The sequence below is a fragment of the Oikopleura dioica genome, chromosome PAR (genome assembly GCF_907165135.1).
Source record: "Oikopleura dioica chromosome PAR, OKI2018_I68_1.0, whole genome shotgun sequence".
NCBI lineage: Eukaryota > Metazoa > Chordata > Appendicularia > Copelata > Oikopleuridae > Oikopleura > Oikopleura dioica.
Genome location: NC_137293.1, coordinates 12,843,934 through 12,861,591, shown reverse-complemented (window position 1 = coordinate 12,861,591; position 17,658 = coordinate 12,843,934). Strand labels below are relative to the sequence as shown.

At 41.7% G+C, this 17,658-nt stretch overlaps 6 protein-coding genes across 6 annotated transcripts; 2 read left to right on the top strand and 4 right to left on the bottom strand.

The window, feature by feature from the left end:
• Positions 1 to 1,734: 1,734 nt before the first annotated feature.
• LOC145702880 (uncharacterized) lies at positions 1,735 to 2,678 on the bottom strand. The gene is made up of 3 exons (XM_081780170.1): positions 2,597 to 2,678; positions 2,305 to 2,555; positions 1,735 to 2,243 (listed from the first exon to the last, which is right to left on the bottom strand). The coding sequence occupies exons 2-3, from the start codon at positions 2,488 to 2,490 to the stop codon at positions 2,040 to 2,042; spliced, it is 390 nt and encodes a 129-aa protein (XP_081636296.1). The 5' UTR covers positions 2,491 to 2,555; positions 2,597 to 2,678; the 3' UTR covers positions 1,735 to 2,039.
• A 14-nt stretch (positions 2,679 to 2,692) lies between these two features.
• On the bottom strand, positions 2,693 to 4,947 carry LOC145701923 (sialate:O-sulfotransferase 1-like). Its single transcript, XM_081779135.1, has 2 exons — positions 4,573 to 4,947; positions 2,693 to 2,918 (listed from the first exon to the last, which is right to left on the bottom strand). The coding sequence occupies exons 1-2, from the start codon at positions 4,767 to 4,769 to the stop codon at positions 2,693 to 2,695; spliced, it is 423 nt and encodes a 140-aa protein (XP_081635261.1). The 5' UTR covers positions 4,770 to 4,947.
• A 765-nt stretch (positions 4,948 to 5,712) lies between these two features.
• Positions 5,713 to 7,454, top strand: LOC145703885 (protein O-mannose kinase-like). Its single transcript, XM_081781282.1, has 3 exons — positions 5,713 to 5,997; positions 6,069 to 6,750; positions 6,797 to 7,454. The coding sequence occupies exons 1-3, from the start codon at positions 5,873 to 5,875 to the stop codon at positions 6,854 to 6,856; spliced, it is 867 nt and encodes a 288-aa protein (XP_081637408.1). The 5' UTR covers positions 5,713 to 5,872; the 3' UTR covers positions 6,857 to 7,454.
• Positions 7,455 to 7,525: 71 nt separating this feature from the next.
• LOC145703887 (uncharacterized) lies at positions 7,526 to 10,591 on the bottom strand. Its single transcript, XM_081781284.1, has 6 exons — positions 10,521 to 10,591; positions 8,283 to 8,455; positions 8,015 to 8,243; positions 7,829 to 7,970; positions 7,721 to 7,788; positions 7,526 to 7,681 (listed from the first exon to the last, which is right to left on the bottom strand). Exons 4-6 carry the CDS (start codon positions 7,964 to 7,966, stop codon positions 7,540 to 7,542), a joined length of 348 nt encoding a protein of 115 aa, XP_081637410.1. The 5' UTR covers positions 7,967 to 7,970; positions 8,015 to 8,243; positions 8,283 to 8,455; positions 10,521 to 10,591; the 3' UTR covers positions 7,526 to 7,539.
• Positions 10,592 to 12,274: 1,683 nt separating this feature from the next.
• Positions 12,275 to 15,476, bottom strand: LOC145702195 (neprilysin-like). The gene is made up of 9 exons (XM_081779406.1): positions 15,191 to 15,476; positions 14,420 to 15,143; positions 14,164 to 14,313; positions 13,888 to 14,096; positions 13,613 to 13,804; positions 13,276 to 13,570; positions 13,051 to 13,233; positions 12,588 to 12,904; positions 12,275 to 12,542 (listed from the first exon to the last, which is right to left on the bottom strand). Exons 1-9 carry the CDS (start codon positions 15,317 to 15,319, stop codon positions 12,384 to 12,386), a joined length of 2,358 nt encoding a protein of 785 aa, XP_081635532.1. The 5' UTR covers positions 15,320 to 15,476; the 3' UTR covers positions 12,275 to 12,383.
• An 811-nt stretch (positions 15,477 to 16,287) lies between these two features.
• Positions 16,288 to 17,331, top strand: LOC145701922 (uncharacterized). Its single transcript, XM_081779134.1, has 5 exons — positions 16,288 to 16,351; positions 16,393 to 16,709; positions 16,750 to 16,869; positions 16,971 to 17,061; positions 17,102 to 17,331. Exons 1-5 carry the CDS (start codon positions 16,288 to 16,290, stop codon positions 17,329 to 17,331), a joined length of 822 nt encoding a protein of 273 aa, XP_081635260.1.
• The last annotated feature ends 327 nt before the right edge of the window (positions 17,332 to 17,658 follow it).

The following is a 17,658-nucleotide window of genomic DNA, read 5'->3' as shown; positions in this document are numbered from 1 at the left end:
CGACTAGTTTCTCCATCATCTTTGTCATCTGTTCCTTCCAAAGGTCATCTTTTGTCGGAATTGGACAGTTGCGCTGCAAATGCCCCGTCTGCTTGCAGTTGTGACACCGCATGTCAGCAAGAGCATGAAGTTCTAGTGGATCATCAGCAGGCCTCTGTCCACCGTAAACGTTATGCATGTCGATCAAAATCTGCTCAACGCGCTCGGGATCAGTTGTGCAATTAGCTGCATACCATCTAGTGTCGAAAATGTAGAACTGATTCATTGGCATCAATTTCTGGAGATTTTCACGGAGCATGCGGCGCTTGGAATCTTCATCTTGTCGGTCGTAATCAATGGCACGGCATATTTTCATTAATCGCTGGAATCCTTGAAGGAACGTTTCGCCTGCTTGTTTTTGAAAGTTTCGAAGAAGCGAAGCAACGTAGTCAGAGCTGAGACCGTATTTCCTCCGGAGAGAAGCGGCGCATTCTGCCCACGATTTGAATCGATACATTCCAAGGTGTCTTTTTAAATCATGATTGATCTTCATATGAGCAGCACCGAGGGCTTCTTCGTCGCTCCATCCGTACATAGCGGCCTTGTCGGACAATTGCTGGACCAGCGTATCAACTTCATTAGGATCGAGGGCGTCCATGAACTTAACATCGGCAGTTTGTTTGCGGAGTTTGTCCTGGGAAGCAGTTGGAATCTTGAAGGTTGAAGTTGTAGCTCTACCAGTCGAAGCAGTTGATCCTGACTTTGGTGGTGGTGGTGGCGGAGTGAAGTTTGGCGGAGTGTTGTTCATCGGTGGAAATTGGGGTTGGCCTTCAGGTTGATCAGAAATCAAGTTTCTCGGATCGATGAGGTAGTCGTTGCCATCGTCGGTCTTGCGCCCGTTGTTTTCGGTGTAGAACTCGGTGAGTCGGTCGAGAATTTCAGATTTGTTTCCAACAGTGAGAAGTCCTTTGTTGCGGCAGACGGTTCGAAGCTGTTCTACCGTGAGGCTTTTCAGGGGAATACCTCCCTCTGACATAATAAATTTAGTCTTGAAAAATAGTCGACAAAAACTTTCACAAAGACTTGTTTTGCGAAAATCCGCTTATTTTCCAATACTAACTCTTAAACTAAATCTACCGCTGATTTTTCCGTTTAAAAGAGGTTTAAAATTCAAAAACTCGAAAAATGAAAATTTTACTCTTTTTTTTGAAAAAACAACGATAATTCTGGTCCTAAAGCACTCTTGGTCCTTAGATTTTTTGTAGAAAAAGCAACTCCAGGGCTGATACGTAGACACAACTGGAATCGAGAAAAACGTTTTTCTTACTGTTTCCAAGCAGATGCACGAGTTGTTTCTCTTCGCGGCGCTTGAAAAAAACAAAAAATTTTTCGGCTTTGGGCTGGCTTCAGAGGTCTCTTGGGTGAATTCAGTCACCAAAAATGATGTATCCTAAACCGGTCTGCTCCGTCAATGAACGAGACTTAGTTTGGTCAAATGGTTGCTTTATTCGGGAAAGAGGCAGATTATATGTCGTTGGTACTATAGTGCGGGAGACAACTTTGGTAATGAATCAAGGCAGGGCGCCAAGTCCAAGTGGGCACTGGTACCGTGCGAAAGGAAGTGAGAAACGCAATTAAGGGAGTAAAAATAGTAAAAATGGAGATGAAGTGGCAAGGGCGCGCGAAAAGGGCGCACGGGTGTGATTGATCATGTGGACGGTGAGGAACACATCAATAAATATATTTTATTGGTAACGATCTGCATATGTTTTGAAAAGGTCTGTATGAAGAACTGATTGCAACTTGGGCTGCTTCGAATTTACAGATGAGATTAAAAATGGTCGTAAATTTAATAAATGAAGTTTTACAACTTCTTTGTGTTTATCCAGCCGTACTGCAGGAAACTTGTCGATTGAGGATTGTGAAACTCGTAGGTGCCTTCTTTGATAAACGTGTAGCGAGGCGTTATCGCCCGTTTAATTTTTGTCATTGTTCCATGCGCGTTGATTGCATCTTCTGGCGATGGGAGGGTCTTTGGAGCTTTTCCACTGTGGTAATAGCTATTTGGGACGTCGGGTAGCTTCAGCGCTTTGAAAAATGACTTGACGATGCTCAAATATATTTCGATTTTGTAAAAATACAAGCAGTGATTTGAGCCGATCCTGTAAGTAAGCAACTTCTGTGTCCAGCGCTTTGATATCTCCCTCTGAGAAGATATCGGTCTTGTGAACAGAATGATCTCTGCTTTCGAGCATTTCTTGTCCCTTGAATAAATGATTAGATTGATTTTGAGTTCAACCATCAAGAGTAAGAACTTGTACAAACCTTTGTTACACAGTCCCAATTGAGATTTTTCGGCTTGAAATCAAAGTTTTTCTTGTAGAATCCAAGAATATTGTGTGTTTCTTGAACTGGGTTCTCCACAAAATCTTCGTAGAAAACTGTCTTCAACGGGACCTCCGTAACATTTGCAAACTGTGCAAAGAAGAGCGCAGTTGCCGACCATCGCATGATGTAGCTTTCTTTGCAGGTTTGCCACTCTTCACTTTGAGCGTATTCTTCCGGAGTCGCGTAGCCTAAAAATGAATTTCTGAGGAATTCGAGCAGGTGTGTTTACCTAAATGAGCTTGACGAGCCTGGCGATGGAAGTCGGCGGTGATCGCGTCGTAAGGGTTGCGCACTTGTTTAGGTCAACCAAAGTTTTAATGGCATTTTAATCGTATTTTCCGTTCACTCGAAAGACTTTTAGACCTGTTCCTAAAACAATCATGCCTTCTGTGTATTCAACGAATGCAATTCCTTGATTTTTCGAAGCAATAACACGACCAGATGCATATTGTTCGAGTTCTCCTTCGAATCCGAGCTTGTGGAAGTACTCTTCGTTCATTGAACTGCCAGTGTAAACACCTGTGGCGTCTTCAATTGCTCGTCGGACGCGACTAAAAATGAATTACCGACAGAAATCTTTTCATATGAATCATGTGACATGACCCGCAAGACCTGATTCAACACCTTGACCCGACGATAAGAAGAAAAAATTCGCTAGATTCGCACTATCCAGAAAAAAAAATCTTGCTGGCTTTATTTCCTTTTTGAGAAACCCCACATAAATTTTTCAACGAGAAAAATATCACCCAAAAAATATACAAATTGCTCAGAAATTATGTCAGTTGTAGACAGTACTGGAAGTAGAGATTTCTACAGAACGCTCAATGTAACACGAATTGCTACCACCGCCGAAATAAAACAGAGATATTCTATGCTCGTTGCAAAAAGGGTTCAATGTATTTTTTCTTTCGAGAAGAAAAATTTACCGACTTATTATAGCCTTGACAAATCACCAGCATTACGACCAAACATGCCAGATCGAGCATGCGATGATTGTTCTGACAAATCCTTACACAAGAAAGCTCTACGATGACTTTGGCGAGTATGGCCTGGTTCTTTTCGATCCTCAAGTTTGGAATGTCATTCACCCTTTTGGTCCGGCTGCTCCCGCATTTCCCAAAATCCTGGATTTCCCAAATCCTGGATTTCTCAAAATCCTGAATTTCTCAAATCGCCAAATCAGGATTCTGCCGATTCTGGATTTTGGGAAATGCAGGATTTTTATTTCTTTTGAATTAGCAAAGCAAGAAACTTGCTTGGTTTAAAAATCCAACCCAGATTCTTCTTAGTCAGAATCTTCCGCGCTGAAAAATCCCTTCCGAATAATTTGTCACCTCCAAAAAAAGTCGCGCCTCCTAATCCCTGCGAAAACAATCGGTTGAAAGTCGGTTTTTGAACTTGGAAGTTCCAAAATAGATTTAGTTGTTGTTACAGGCACGACCCAAAAGAATGTACATTTTGGTGGAACTTGAAAACAAAATTTATCAAAAGATTTTTTAATTCCCTGGAGACATCAGTTATTTGCCAATTTCATATATTGCTAGATGTAATGGTAGAAAAATAAACCCTTTGATTGCCCTTTTAAAACTGCAAATATGAAACAGATATAGAATCGCCAGATCGGCGATCATTTTGGTACCGAAGTCGTCTGAATCGGACAAGATTTTCGATCAATAATGAGAATCTGAAGTCCCAAAATATGCGCTAGAAATTTTCGAGCGCCCGGAAAGGGATGAACACTCCATCCAGTCATTTAACCCATAGTCTCAGTTTGTAGAACAGCTTCTATTCTACCAGAATCAATTCACAGAAGTTGTGAACAGAGACTCTAGTAAGAACCAGAGCCGAAAGAAGCCCAAACATTCTATTTTAGTTTTGACAGATAGAGAAAAACAACTGTTTTCGACGAAATTTCAGCTGAATCCTGCATTTCTAAAAATCCTGTTTTTCCCAATCCTGCATTTCCCAAAATCCAGAATCGGCAGAATCCTGATTTGGCGATTTGAGAAATTCAGGATTTTGAGAAATCCAGGATTTGGGAAATCCAGGATTTTGGGAAATGCGGGAGTAGCCTTTTGGTCCCTACGCTCACCAAATGACGCGCATTGCGGAAAAACATGTCCACGATAAAAATCCTTATGCTAATCTCATGCAACTCACCACGACAAATTATATTCAATAAACAGTCATCAACATGGGCCTCACCTCGATCCACTTGCAGGAAAGCATCCAAGCACAACAACAGGATATTCTTTGTAACTTCCTAATTTTTTCATACATTGATTGGACGATCTTACTGCTTGTCCCGTCATCCAGCTGTTGATCATTCCAGTTCTTATTTCACAAAGGATGATCATCACCAGCAGCACGGGAATCGCAAGACATTTTCCATTCGGCGGCATTCTCTATTTTTCCTCTTGTTGAAATTGGACGAAGTTATGATTATGATTGCCGTAGAATGTGCCCTTAGCGTTTTCCTTGTGTTCGTAATCCCGGTTGGTAAAGGGCACCAGGAGCCCCGGGCACTATCAAAGGTACGCTTGTAAATCGTATGCGCTTTTTTATTCTTAGCCTTTGAGCGAGTAGAGTCACATCTTGCTCTATAATCTCTTTCTTCAAATGGGTGTTCCCCGTTTTAGCAAGTACTTCTTATTGTCGAAAATCAGCTTTCTTAATTTTCAAACCCTTGTCTTTGATGAACTTGATAAACATAAATAAACGCCAATTTATCTTTATTAATTTGACCCTCAAAATTTGAGAAAATGGCCAAATCCTTTGATAAAAAGAAAGTCGTATGCCCTTCGGTCATTTCAATAACCTGCGATAACGTGCAATGTATAACGGCTGAATGAAAGGTGACATTTTGTTTGGACCCCGGTTCCATCTAATTTCTCTCTTGGCTAACCTTTAATTTAAAGCTGACAGAAACGTGGATGTTGTCTAACTTTATTTAGCGGAAACAACTAGCTAACTTCGAATCAATAAAATGTAAATAATTACTAATTATTAATAAGTCTTGATTCTTAGTTGGAAAAAGTTTTTCTAGTATCAAACAGAAAACTAATTTCAAAGTATTGATCAAATAATCATTCAACAATTTAGACCGCAATTGCATATTTACGTTAAAATCAAAAGTTTCGAAACTTTCGATATGTGTCTCAATATGATAAAATTTCATTGATGGATTTGCCAGATCAAAACGCCTGACTGTCTCGATTACGATCACGGGCGTTGTCTAAGTGATTCTAGCTGCACCAAGCTCCAATCGTGGTGGAGCTCACGCGCACCCACGTTCTGTTTAGAAGGTGCCCTGGTTATAGTAAAAAGGAACACTCTTACTTTTGGCGGAATTTAACTGAGGATTTATTTTGAGAAAATATCGGGAAGGAACGTTGAAGTTTCTATATTCCCGAACTGTTGAGCAAAAAAAAAGCGGAAGAGAAGGCACATCAGAGATACCGCTGATAAAAAGAAATAAAAAAGAGACAAAGGCTAAATATCAACAATGAAGATCTCCGAAATTCTGCTTCTGGGAAAACTAGCAAATGCTTGTCCTGATGGAGAATTCCAACTGACAGGGATGAAAGAATGTAGGCCATATTTGACTTGTGAAGACTTCAACGATATCAAGTGAGTAAAAAAAAGAGCCAAAAATAGAATTTGTTCCGGTCGCAGAACTGAATTAACCGTTGGGTCTTCAGAGTCCGGCGAAAAATAAACTCCGGCATGTCAAAAATCATCTTACATGCTAAATGGAAAGGTCATAGCCTGGCCTACTCGATCCCGAACATAGATTTTCCAGACAGAATCGACGACTTTCACCACAACGTCGAGATGCTGAAGAAGTTACAATCGAGACATGTGGTCAAATACGTAGGGCAGTGCGAAGATGCTATCCTCACCGAGTTCCACGAACAAGGAACCCTTGGTGATTTTGTTGAATCCTCGGCGGTTTACAAAGACCTCAATCTTCGCGAGCGATTCGAGCTTGCTCACAGGTACTTGGAAATTTTAGCTTTTCTTCACGACAGTCCTGCTGGAACTCGCGTTATGTGCGACACGAACATGGTCAAAGGGACGGTAAAACAGTACTTGGTCACTTCCGACAACGATTTTGTCGTCAACGATCTAGACGACCTCCGATTAGTTGAGAACGGAAAGATGGAAGGCCGTATTTGTGGTCACGCCGATTTCTTGTTCAATAGACCGGACATTTTGGGCGAAAATTTTCTCGCTCCCGAGCAACGCCCCTCCAAATCGCACCGTAACATCCGCGACATGCCAGTTCTTAACGAGAAAATCGATATTTACAAAGTGCCTGCGATAACAGCGTACATCCTGGGGGATGTAGAAGGACACAATGATATCATGGATTTACTAACGGTAAGGGATATCTGAACACGAGCCTGTAATGACAAAATACGTTAAGCCTATCCATCAAGCTTGCTTGAAAAAGGATCCTTCGAAAAGACCTTCAGGAAAGTTTTAGAAATTCTCTCGATTTATACTCAGAAAAAGATTTCCAAAACTAATCAAAGCACCACTGATACAGAAAGCCTATAAAAAGGTTCTAGCTCGTCTCTAAATACAAACAACCATTTCTGTCCCTCTCTCTGCTTCAAACAGTTCTCAAGTGTTCCTCATTATATTCATGGGAAACTGGAAAGAACGAAAAATTTCTACATTCCAGGGACGCAAACGTTCCACCGTTCCTATAAATAAAATAGGTGGTGGTCTAAACTTTGAAGTTCTTATGTGCGATAAGAATTTCTGGTGGCCTAAACTTTGATCGTTCTCACGTGTGATTCCTTGAGAAAGTGGCCTAAACTTTGATTCTTCCTATGTGTGAAAGTGGTCTAAACTTTGAATTTCCCCTGAGGCACTCTGACTAGTTCCATGTGTGTCATCACCTTGAATGCAGCGTAATCCTAATTGGTCTGCATAAAGCGTAGGGCAGTGCTCTAGTCACCGATGGCAGAAGCGCCTCCGGGGAAATTCAAAGTTTAGGCCACTTTCTCAAAGAATCACACATGAGAACGATCAAAGTTTAGGCCACCCGAAGTTGTTATCGCACATATGAACTTCAAAGTTTAGACCACCACCTATTTTATGCAAACTCTCAATTCATGTTGATTCAAATAAAATCATGTATTATATCAAACGCTTAGTTATTTAGTAGCAGGGTTGAGATGGGCAGGTCTCGTAATCAATCGGAAAAAGGATTGGGGCGAAGAGAGCAGCTGTATTGTTATAGACATTTTCGTTCTTGATAACTTTGCCATCGTCCCAGAGAATTCTTTCCACAGAAAATGGGCTAAAAACTGAGAAAATTTGTAATAAGCTCTTTTCTTACGATGACCAGCCGCTGACGGAAAAAATAACGCCACCTTCCATTAAGATCGCCGATGGTTGGCCAGTTGTCTAAGTTCACTTATTTCTATGAAATTTCTGAAATACTTACAGTCAAAAGTTTATCATTCCTTTGCTTCGACCAAGCATAGTCCTTGAAAGAGTAGATATTTGTTCCATATTGCATGTCTTGAAGGCCGCCGATTGTCAGAATCCTGTCTTCGAGAGTGACACAGACGTGATCGTTCATATTTCTGGATTTTTTTGTCAAAGATAATGTTTTATAAACTGCATTTACTGAGGGTGACTAGTGGAAGAGTACCATCCAATTGATCCTAAGATCTCAACACTTCTCTGAGCACCGGGTGCACCACCATAACCGCCAATCGTCACAGCAAGACCATCATATTCACCGAGACAGGCATATCGATGGTCTTCGACGGTTTTGTAGTCCAAAGAAGTGCTCGTGCTTCCGTCAAACTCTTCACAGCTATCAAGATTCTCAAAGTCACCGAAACAAAGCAAGACTAAGAATTATTACATCAGCATACATAACTTTCGCAAACCTTTGTTATTGATCGTAAGCAAGGAGCCATAACTTATGGCCCATAAGTACTCTCAAATTTACTGAGAAGGCGATAAGGAGTTGGGTTGAAAGTGCAGCCATCAAGAGTTGCAATTTTCTGGTAGTCGGTGTTGCCTCCGAAAAGATATCCTTGGCCGTTGAGAACCGCAAATCCTGCGCCTTCTATGAAACGGGGTGGACCGTATTGACCAGAGAGCAATATGGGCACGAGTAAGGTGCTAAATCCGGCGGATCAAAACTGGCGGATCAAAAGGGAGTTGCGCCAGAGTGCTGTTCGTTCATTCGGAATAAAAATGCAAGTTGAGACTTTCAGACTGGGTTCGGCACTAAACAGAGTTGAGACACCACCAAATTTTCAACACTCTGAATTAAGGTCGTTTAAATTGAGATAAATAGCAAGGATAAATTAAGAGGAGCCAGAAAGGAGTTATCTGATCAAAATATCTCGAAAATTTGTAATGTAAATTTCCTAGAAATCATGCAATCCAATTATAGAAAATGATGATATTGAAAAGGCGAACCCAAACTTTATTGCTCTAAAGACGGCGATATTATGATTTTTATATCGGCTCGTGCCGATCCAGCACTACCGAAGCTAATTTGCGTAATTCTTTCAGAAGCCTGCTGATATAACGTACCCCCTAGCTCGCTCACATTTTGTGAGCATTTTTCCCTTGCTCGCTTAGTTAAATTTTATCAAAGTCCCCTTGCTCGCTCTCATTCTTGTTTCAGCGCGCTCCATTAGTCGCCATCCTTCTTTTACCTCGCGCGCCCTTGTTCGCTCCTCCTCACCCATTTATCCCTTGTTCGCCGCGAGACCGCCAAAGCCTAGCTCGGCTTGGGTCGCTCTTACAGCTCTTACTGAACTTTCGACTCAAGCTTTTCATAGGGAACTAAATTTTCATTTTCATGAATATTTTGACAGTAACTAAACTTCATTTCCTCTTTTTTAAGCGTCCAGTTAAATTTTTGTATCTTGTAGCAACGCGGTATTATGCCGTAAACTTGATAGTTTGACTTTATATGTACATTTATACTCAAAATAGTCGAATCTTCATGTTGACACTGGTTCCAGAGTTGCAAATTTGCTGAGCTGAGTGAGCTGAGCAGTCGCTCAGCTCAGTGATTTTGGAAAATGATCTGATCTGCTCAGCTCAGCTCAGACAATTTTCACTCAGCTCAGCTCAGCTCAGCTCCATTATTTTCGAACATGATCTGTTCTGCTCAGCTCAGCTCAGCTCAGCTCAGACGATTATCACTTAGCTAAGCTCAGCTCAGCTCAATGATTTGAATACAATTTTACTACCGAAAAACAGTAAAAAACAGCTCAGCTCAGCTCTAATTAGGGTCCGCTCAGCTCAGCTCAGCTCAACTCTCTTAAACAAAAGGTCTGCTCAGCTCAGCTCAGAAACCTCCGAAGTAGGCCAGCTCAGCTCAGCTCAGCTCAGAGAAATTTTTTCGCAGGTCAGCTCAGCTCAGCTCAGCTCGGAAAAATTAATCAAAATTTGCAACTCTCGAGGAAAATGGCATTTGATTTTTTTATAAAAACAGTCTCAAAGTTTCAATCCATGTATTTCGAGTACTTATGTTTACTTAAAATGGAGTGTCCAAATTTCTTCTTATTAAGAAGATATGAAAATTTGACAAAATGGACGTGAAAGAGCATAAAAAAATAAGTTTGCTTGGAAAAAATCATGAAAATCGAATTTTGAGACCATTCTACGAGTTAAAAAGCCTTTTAAAAGTGAAAAAGAAAGTGAGCAACGCGTTATAAAGCGTTCTCGCGGGGCTTCAGGAGCGAACAAGGGATAAATGACGGAGAAAGGCGGGCGAGCAAAGGTGCGCCGTCGAAACCAAGGAGGGCGAACAAGGGGTCGTAGAATGCAAAAGAAGGAAAGCGACCAACGGATCTTGGTAACAAAAAGCGAGCGACCAAGGGGGGTCTTGTTGGAGTTTAACTAAGCGAAAAAGGGAAAAATGTTCACAAAATGTGAGCGAGCTAGGGGGGGGGGTACGTTATTTTATCCCCTCAATGTGAATTTTTTTGGCCGCTTGTGCCGAAATATTTATCCATACTACGATATGAAGACTTCCTTGAAAGTATCAACTTGCATTTTGATTTCAAATGAACAAACAGCACCCTGGCGCAACTCCTGTTCGATCCGGCTTAGCCTGATTTAGCACCTAACCCTTGCCCATCTTGCTCTCTTGTCAATACGGTCAGCTCCTATGAAACCGCGTGCTCCATTGCCAGGAGGTGAGCTTACACACTTTTCATCTCGCTCGCCTGTTCTCGTGGTATTTTCTAGTTTCTCGTACTTGATAGAACATGCTGTTTTCAACAGAGTGGCTACCACTTTCCTTTGATATTCATGATGTAAGCAGTACGGACGTTCCAGCGATCGCCGACCACCATGAAGTGAGGACCAATATCGGGTCGGGGACATTTCTGGTAATAATCGCACCCCTTGCAACCGTTGGGGCAATATTCATTGCAAGGACAGAATTTTAGATTTTCTTTAAATGATTTTTTACTTATCTTTTAAAATATTTGTTCTCAAACCTTCATAGTCAACAGCACACTGCTGGTTGCACTCTTCAGTCTCGCACAAGAATCGGCATCGGTTGTAGATCGTTCGATATTCGGAAATGCACTGGTCCAAGTAATCTGGATCCGGGCATACTCTTGAAGAAAGCTCAGCCGGGACAGCAGATTCCAAGCTGCCAAGAAGCAACGATGCGATAGTTCCTCTCATTTTTATCTTGCCGCAAGATTCTTGCGTATACGCGTGTGTTCTTGCAAAGAATATTCGATCGGAAAAATTATTGGTAAGCAAAGTTTAGAGCAGTCGCTTTCGACCTTTGATTCGGGAGTTCATGCTGTTACATGCTGAAATTTTGATCTGCTAACAAGCTTTTTAGAATTGAAGGAAATTGAAATCAAGTGCATTATGTTGATTCTTCCATCTTTCAATCATTCAGCGATACATCAGTTTGGACCCAATTGACTTTTTCGAAACAGCGTTTGCACGTGTTTTCCCTAGCTGAAGCTGCAAAATACATGCTCGATGAAAAATTTACCATCAATAGGGACATAAAAGAACAGAAAATCTGAAAAAAGTAGAAATATACTCGAGAATGCAGATCTTCAAATATGTCGCTTTTTTTCTTCAAATTTCCGACGCGTAAGATAAGAAATTCGGGAGACACTGAATTGTGCCGCCCTGCGCCGCCCTGCGCCGCCCAGCGTCGCCCAGTCTCGCCGGATCCGAAGATATTTTGTCTTTCAAAAGCGGGTAATTTAGATTTTCATATAAAATTAGTTATTCTGACATATTTGAATTGTCTGAAAATTAAAAAAAAAGCCATCCTATAATTTTGGGTGCCAGTAGAGTCCATGGTAATTCGCAATCAAACTCAGAATTTGGCATAAAATCACAAATAAATTGAGCACGCGACGGGCCAGAGGCCCTTACGCGCGCATTTTCTGGTAGAGAACTCATTGGGTTGGCGGGGCCCAACTCTCGCTCTTGTTCAGAACAGTTTCCTAGGTCATAGTTGGGTCGAATGAGAGCCGGATGGTTTCGGACCGGGCGACGCTGGGCGGCGCTGGGCGGCGCAGGGCGGCGCAGGGCGGCGCAAGGCGGCGCAGGGCGGCACAATTCAGTACCCCCCAGAAATTCCAAAGGTACCTAAACTTGCTATTTTAGGAACAGGCTTTACAATAATATGCTTGATGACGATATTTGGCAACATTTTCTTGCTCACAAGCGATCCGATTTGACCCCCTCCATATTTTTGCCCTACGCCAACGAAATCCTCAAAGACCCCTCAAAACGCATTGGTCCTCCCTCGGAAACCAATTTCTACGACAGCCCTGTGAAACGTCGATTTTATGGAGATCTTCCTATGTTCAATTGAAATGTGAGAAAGTTGTTAGTCTAATAAAGAAAAGGCATGTGAATATTTACGGTTTATTTATCGATTTTAAAAATTTCATAAATAACGACAGAGATGATAGGACTTGAACAGTGTTGCAAAATCAAAGCCTAAGGAGTAAGCTAACGGGAACAGTTGCTGTTTACCAAACTCGGCACTGGTTCTCGGGATTCATCGGTGTTCCCTTCTTGCATCCAAAAGCATTAGCGAAGAAGCGGCCACCGTTTTGGATAGCGCCGTTGGTTCGGAATCGACCGGGGGAGTGAGGATCATTGTCAACCATCCATTTGGCATAGTCTTCCTACAAGATTTTATTGAAAATGAGCTTGAAGTATTTCAAGTTTACCTTGTACTTGGCGCACCAGATCTGAGCGTATCCGATATAAAAAAGCTGATCAGGGGTGAATTTATCTGAGAGACCAGGGACGTAGATGTCAGAGGTTTCTTTCAAATACCAGTCGTATCCATATCGCGCTTCCCAAAGACCACCATTATCAGCTGTATTTTCGCCAGCAGTGAGATCGCCGTTGAGGTTCTTGTCGGCTTCCTCGAAGTAGAATCCAGAGTATTCATCTTTAACGCACTGCACTCGCTCATCAAAGTTATCCCTGTCAATTGGCGTCCACCAGTTCTTGTAGTTTCCGTCGCCGTCGTATTTTGATCCTGAATAGTGAAGGTATTTACTGATGAAACTTTTCTCATGTGAGAGGCATTGCGAAATACTACGAAATTTAGACACGAATTATTTTATATTTAGTCTGTCTCGTGATGACTTCTGAACGTTCGAAGAGCAATTAGTTTAAAATTACCTTGGTCATCAAAGCCGTGAGTGATTTCGTGTCCGATAACGACGCCAATACCGCCGAAGTTCATGGCCGTAGTCATATCTTTGCTGAAGAAGGGTGGTTGAAGGATGCCAGCTGGGAAGGTTATCGAGTTGAAGGATGATGAGTAGAAAGCGTTGACGATAGCGGGACCAGTGAGCCACATGCCTTTGGTCTCTTGTTAGAATTATCAGCATAACTTCATCTTACCTTTGTCAACGGGGCCATTGAGAAGAGTCCACCATTCACGCTGCTGCCACTCTTTACCAGAACGCCGGGTTCCAATGTATGAGTCGCTGACCTCAAGAGTAGCGTACTTTTCGTTGACAGCGTCTTCCTCGTTAATCCAGTCCGGGAAAGCGATGTTAGTAGTGATTTTTTCAAGTTTGTCGAGTGCCTGGACTTTTGTCTCAGAGCTCATCCAGTCGGCGTCAGATAGGATATCTTCACGGAAGGAGCTGAACAGGTTGTCGACGAGACCAGTCATGATTTCTTTAGATTCTCCCTAATATTCGAATAGATATAAATATTGTGTTTTTCAATCAACCTGGAAGTCTTCTTCGATGTACAGTTTTCCAACAGCCCATTCCATAACGCTGTTAGCAGCGTCCGAGCAAGTCTGCCATCGTGGCTTAGGAGTTGAGCCAGAAATAGTAGCAGTGAACTCATCGTAGATTGCACGCCACTCTGATCCCAAATAGCCGATGTAGTTGCTGTGAACTCGCCAGGCGACGTAATCCTGAATTGAAGATAAATTTTAGATGATTAATGTTTTATACAAATTATTATGTTAGTATGGTTTCATATAGGGGTCAATCATACGAGGAGATCATCGTTGCCCATTTCAGCTTCATCGATAGCAATGTTCGTGTTGTTGAACCACTTCTCATCAGAAAGGTTGACAATTGTCTCAGCATCGATGGAGTAGTCAACGTTCACTTTGCTGATGATTTCATTGACAAACTGATCCCAATTGCCAACAATCTCGTTTCCGGGAATCTCGCCAACGACTTTCTTTCGCTGATAATTTGCTAATATTTAGTCAGTAATGAATTTCAATGTTACCGGCGAAGGAAAATTATTGTAACTCAAACTCACCTGGGTCACGCCCCTCGGTCGGGCTCCACATGTATTTGGCGATGTTGGATTCGAAGTTGTAAATTTTCTCCGCCATCGAGCGGATGGACTCTTCAGTTGCTGAAGTGGAAAGCAATTCGCGGTACTTGAGTGAGTAGTCCGTGATGTATTCTTAAAAAATTGCGTTATGATGACTTCAACGGGCCTGATGGGTTAGTTTAACGTTGATTGAATCCAATCAATTTATAAAAACACACTTTGAATTTTCAAAACTTACTGATGTAAGCTTCTCGGTATCGTTCACGGTCAGCGTCAACGGTTGTTGTGTAGTAAGTCTGGCTCATTCCGAGTCCAGGATGGCCGAGAGTAACGATCCACTCGTTCGAGTCATCAGCATCCAAGTCTTGGTCAGCGATGAAAATTGCGGAAACACCATATTTTGCGGAGGCAGTAGTAATAGAATGCTGGACATTTTTCTCCTCATCGAGAATTCCTTGTGTTGGCCAGGAAATGGTGATTGTATCAGCGAGATCAGAAGTGGATTGAGCATCGAGAGTTTCCTCATCCATGCAGATGCTGAAAAGGTTCTTGGCCTTGACGACTGATTCCCATCCATGATGTCCTTCGACTGAAGGGTCAGAGAGGGTTCTGTTCAAAGTAGCAGAGAGAGCTTTTCTGACGACAGAGAACTGGGAGAAGCTGCCAGCATCATCTGGAATTTCGGCGGTAGCTTCCCAGCCTCCGCAGGCGTACTGGTTGAAATCCTCACATGGATCCGCATCAAGATCCATCTTTCCGAGGACAATGTCAACGAAGGAAAGACACTCTTCCGTTTCACAAAGGGAACAGTAAGTATTTGCGATTGGGTTGTTAACACATGGGCAGCCTTCCTCGCATCCTTCTCTGCAAGGGCAGTTTGATTCACATTCGGAGAATGTTAGGATGCAGTCGCGAACGCACTGGCTGTCATCGACATTGCACTGTGAGACGCAACCATCGTACTAGAAAATTTAATAAATGCATCTCTTGTAATTCGTCTTGGTCTTACTCTTGTGTTACAATCGGTGTAGCAAGCATACTCTTCATCGATAGAAGAACAAGCTTTGTTCGCCTTAGGGTGTCGAGTTCGCTGAAGGGCAAGGGCCCCAGAACCTGCAGCGAGTACGAAGAGCTTCATCGCGCGTCGTTTCGTGAAAATTGTGCTCGCGATCAGGTATATATAGTCTCTCACCGCATGGTCGTTACCGAAATTCAATATTTGAATTTATTCCGGCGCCGCTCTCTCGATGTTTCTCTCCACTCACTAGCTTACGAAATGAGCAGCAAGGGGCTGTATTCTCTCGGCAAAAAGATTTTCTGACACTTTGTATCTTCTCTTTTTTGCCGTTTGAACAGGACTAATCTTTTGATTCAGAAGGGCGTTAAATTAAGTACTAGTACTACAAGACGATAGCCATTTAGGTAGACGGAAAGGCGATTGGGCTACATGAGTTGACAAAACAAAAATGTCTGAGAGAGTGATTTATTTCTGAAGCTCGAACCTACTCCCGCTAGTAAATCAAGACTAACTGAGATCTAACCCATATTTTCTCTTTTATTTGCCACCAGTTTAGGTCAAAATAGAATCGTCAAAATAGAATCGACACAAATCAGAGAAAGATCGTTAGAATTCAGATCACATGACAAACTATTGAAGAAACTACAGTGAGTTTACTACGGTCACTAACGATTGTTGATATAGGGTCGATCTTCAGGTGAAATATTCCCGCTTTTCATATGACAGCAATTATTGTGCGTCAGTATACGTGTCTGGCACGTTTAGCCACGATAGATCGGAAAATTCTTTCGTGTCATAAAAATATACGCAATTATTATAATTCCATTGCGTAAGAAAATGCCGTATTTTATGCTTTATTGTACTGACAAGTTTAAGCTTCTTGTATTCCGAGTCGGTAGACTGTTCTGATCAAGCAAATATCGGTTGAGCTCGCTAAACTTACAGCATTTGTTTCGCGCAAACATGAGCTTCCGCAGGTTTGAGGAAACTAGAATAACCTCATCCAGGTGGCGCCATCACTTCTACTCCGGTTTATCGGACAGTGAGTGTTTGCTTTAAAACTGAGCAGCAAGGCTTTAGCTAGGGAAATGGTGAAACTGTCGCTTATTTTATATTTTTCTTTGGAAATAATTGCACAGAAGCTTACTCCTGGTTTGAAAATGATATTAACAATCTTATTTATTTTTATTAAGAACAAAGGGAGGAACAAAGAGCTATAAATGCTGCTGAGAGAAGGAAAAATCGACAGAAGAATAAGAAAGCCTCGAAGAATAAAAACACCACAAAGACAAGGAGTACTACCACAACCACAACAACAACTACAACTTCTACTACGACTACTACTGAGGAACCGACATCAACGACTGGTTTTACGACAACATTATCGACTTCAACTTCATGGACTCCAAGAAGTTGGCTAACAACAACAACTCTGCAAAAGACCTCTATCCCAACAAGACCGAGAATAACTGGAAATGCCGAAAGAGTTATTGATCGAACGAAGACAATGGTGCGGAAATCTTGCTAAAATTAATTCAAAATTATTACAGTGTTTGTCATGCAACGGTCGAAAGCTGCTTGAGTGTCTCCAGAACGGAAAAACTCAAGAATGTCCGAAGGACTCATTCTGCTCGTTGACGATGCGCACACAGAATGGCGAGCCAATTCAGGTATTTTGGAAATAATATTGTATTTCGGAAATTAAATCACACCACGAGACTTTCAAATTATCAGATGAAGATGTACTCATCTTTATTATTATATTCATCAGTATGAAATGAGTTGCAAGCAATCAACGGCTTGTCTTACAAATAAGAAATCGAATGGATGGGGAATCAAAGGCTCTTGCAATTTTTCGAAAGGTAAAAGTCAAGTTTGAATGAGAACGTATCCACGCTTCAGGATCTGCTGCTACTTGTCGCCAGTGCTGCATTGGACCTGAATGCATAAATTACTATCGAGAGTTCCAGGATCAAGGTTATATCATACACTTATCACTTGAAAGACTCGAGTTTAGACTTTTATCGCGTCAAATGGAACTGGAACACTCCATGGCTGGACAAGCCTTACGATACTTTCGACTTTTTCTAATCCAAAACGACAAAAAAATCAATCCTTTACATGTAAAATAAACCTACTTATCCGTTGTTTACGAAAATTATTTCATAGACCTGCGTGACAACTCAAATCAAAAAAAGTTGCTGCATGATGCATTTGACTCTGGGTTGACATTTAAATTTGCCAAACTTATATGAAACAATTTTTGATCAGCTAAGCAGAGAGACAGCTTTGCTGAAATAAGAGATTTTCTATTATGAAGCTCGCATTAACGCTGTTTGCGTCAATAAAAGGAGACAGGAATTTGACGGAGATCTGTAAGCAAGAAAAATCCGAAGACGTTCAGTAATTGATTAAATTAAGTTCCTACAGCTGATCCTGCAGCTCCAAAAATTGAGCTA

Bases quoted from the DNA above. Each gene is read 5' to 3' on its own strand.
- LOC145701922 (XM_081779134.1), top strand. From the start codon at position 16,288: ATGGTGAAACTGTCGCTTATTTTATATTTTTCTTTGGAAATAATTGCA. The intron at 16,710-16,749 runs GTGCGGAAATCT...AAATTATTACAG, and splicing joins TTGATCGAACGAAGACAATG to TGTTTGTCATGCAACGGTCG. The intron at 17,062-17,101 runs GTAAAAGTCAAG...TCCACGCTTCAG, and splicing joins CTCTTGCAATTTTTCGAAAG to GATCTGCTGCTACTTGTCGC.
- LOC145702195 (XM_081779406.1), bottom strand. From the start codon at position 15,319: ATGAAGCTCTTCGTACTCGCTGCAGGTTCTGGGGCCCTTGCCCTTCAG. The intron at 14,097-14,163 runs GTGAGTTTGAGT...ACTAAATATTAG, and splicing joins GACCGAGGGGCGTGACCCAG to CAAATTATCAGCGAAAGAAA. The intron at 13,805-13,887 runs GTATGATTGACC...TCTTCAATTCAG, and splicing joins TGGGCAACGATGATCTCCTC to GATTACGTCGCCTGGCGAGT.
- LOC145703885 (XM_081781282.1), top strand. From the start codon at position 5,873: ATGAAGATCTCCGAAATTCTGCTTCTGGGAAAACTAGCAAATGCTTGT. The intron at 5,998-6,068 runs GTGAGTAAAAAA...TTGGGTCTTCAG, and splicing joins GAAGACTTCAACGATATCAA to AGTCCGGCGAAAAATAAACT. The intron at 6,751-6,796 runs GTAAGGGATATC...AAATACGTTAAG, and splicing joins ATATCATGGATTTACTAACG to CCTATCCATCAAGCTTGCTT.
- LOC145701923 (XM_081779135.1), bottom strand. From the start codon at position 4,769: ATGCCGCCGAATGGAAAATGTCTTGCGATTCCCGTGCTGCTGGTGATG. The intron at 2,919-4,572 runs GTGAGGCCCATG...ATTCATTTTTAG, and splicing joins TTTCCTGCAAGTGGATCGAG to TCGCGTCCGACGAGCAATTG.
- LOC145702880 (XM_081780170.1), bottom strand. From the start codon at position 2,490: ATGCGATGGTCGGCAACTGCGCTCTTCTTTGCACAGTTTGCAAATGTT. The intron at 2,244-2,304 runs GTTTGTACAAGT...CATTTATTCAAG, and splicing joins ATTGGGACTGTGTAACAAAG to GGACAAGAAATGCTCGAAAG.
- LOC145703887 (XM_081781284.1), bottom strand. From the start codon at position 7,966: ATGAACGATCACGTCTGTGTCACTCTCGAAGACAGGATTCTGACAATC. The intron at 7,789-7,828 runs GTAAGTATTTCA...AAGTGAACTTAG, and splicing joins GGAATGATAAACTTTTGACT to ACAACTGGCCAACCATCGGC. The intron at 7,682-7,720 runs GTAAGAAAAGAG...CTCAGTTTTTAG, and splicing joins TCCGTCAGCGGCTGGTCATC to CCCATTTTCTGTGGAAAGAA.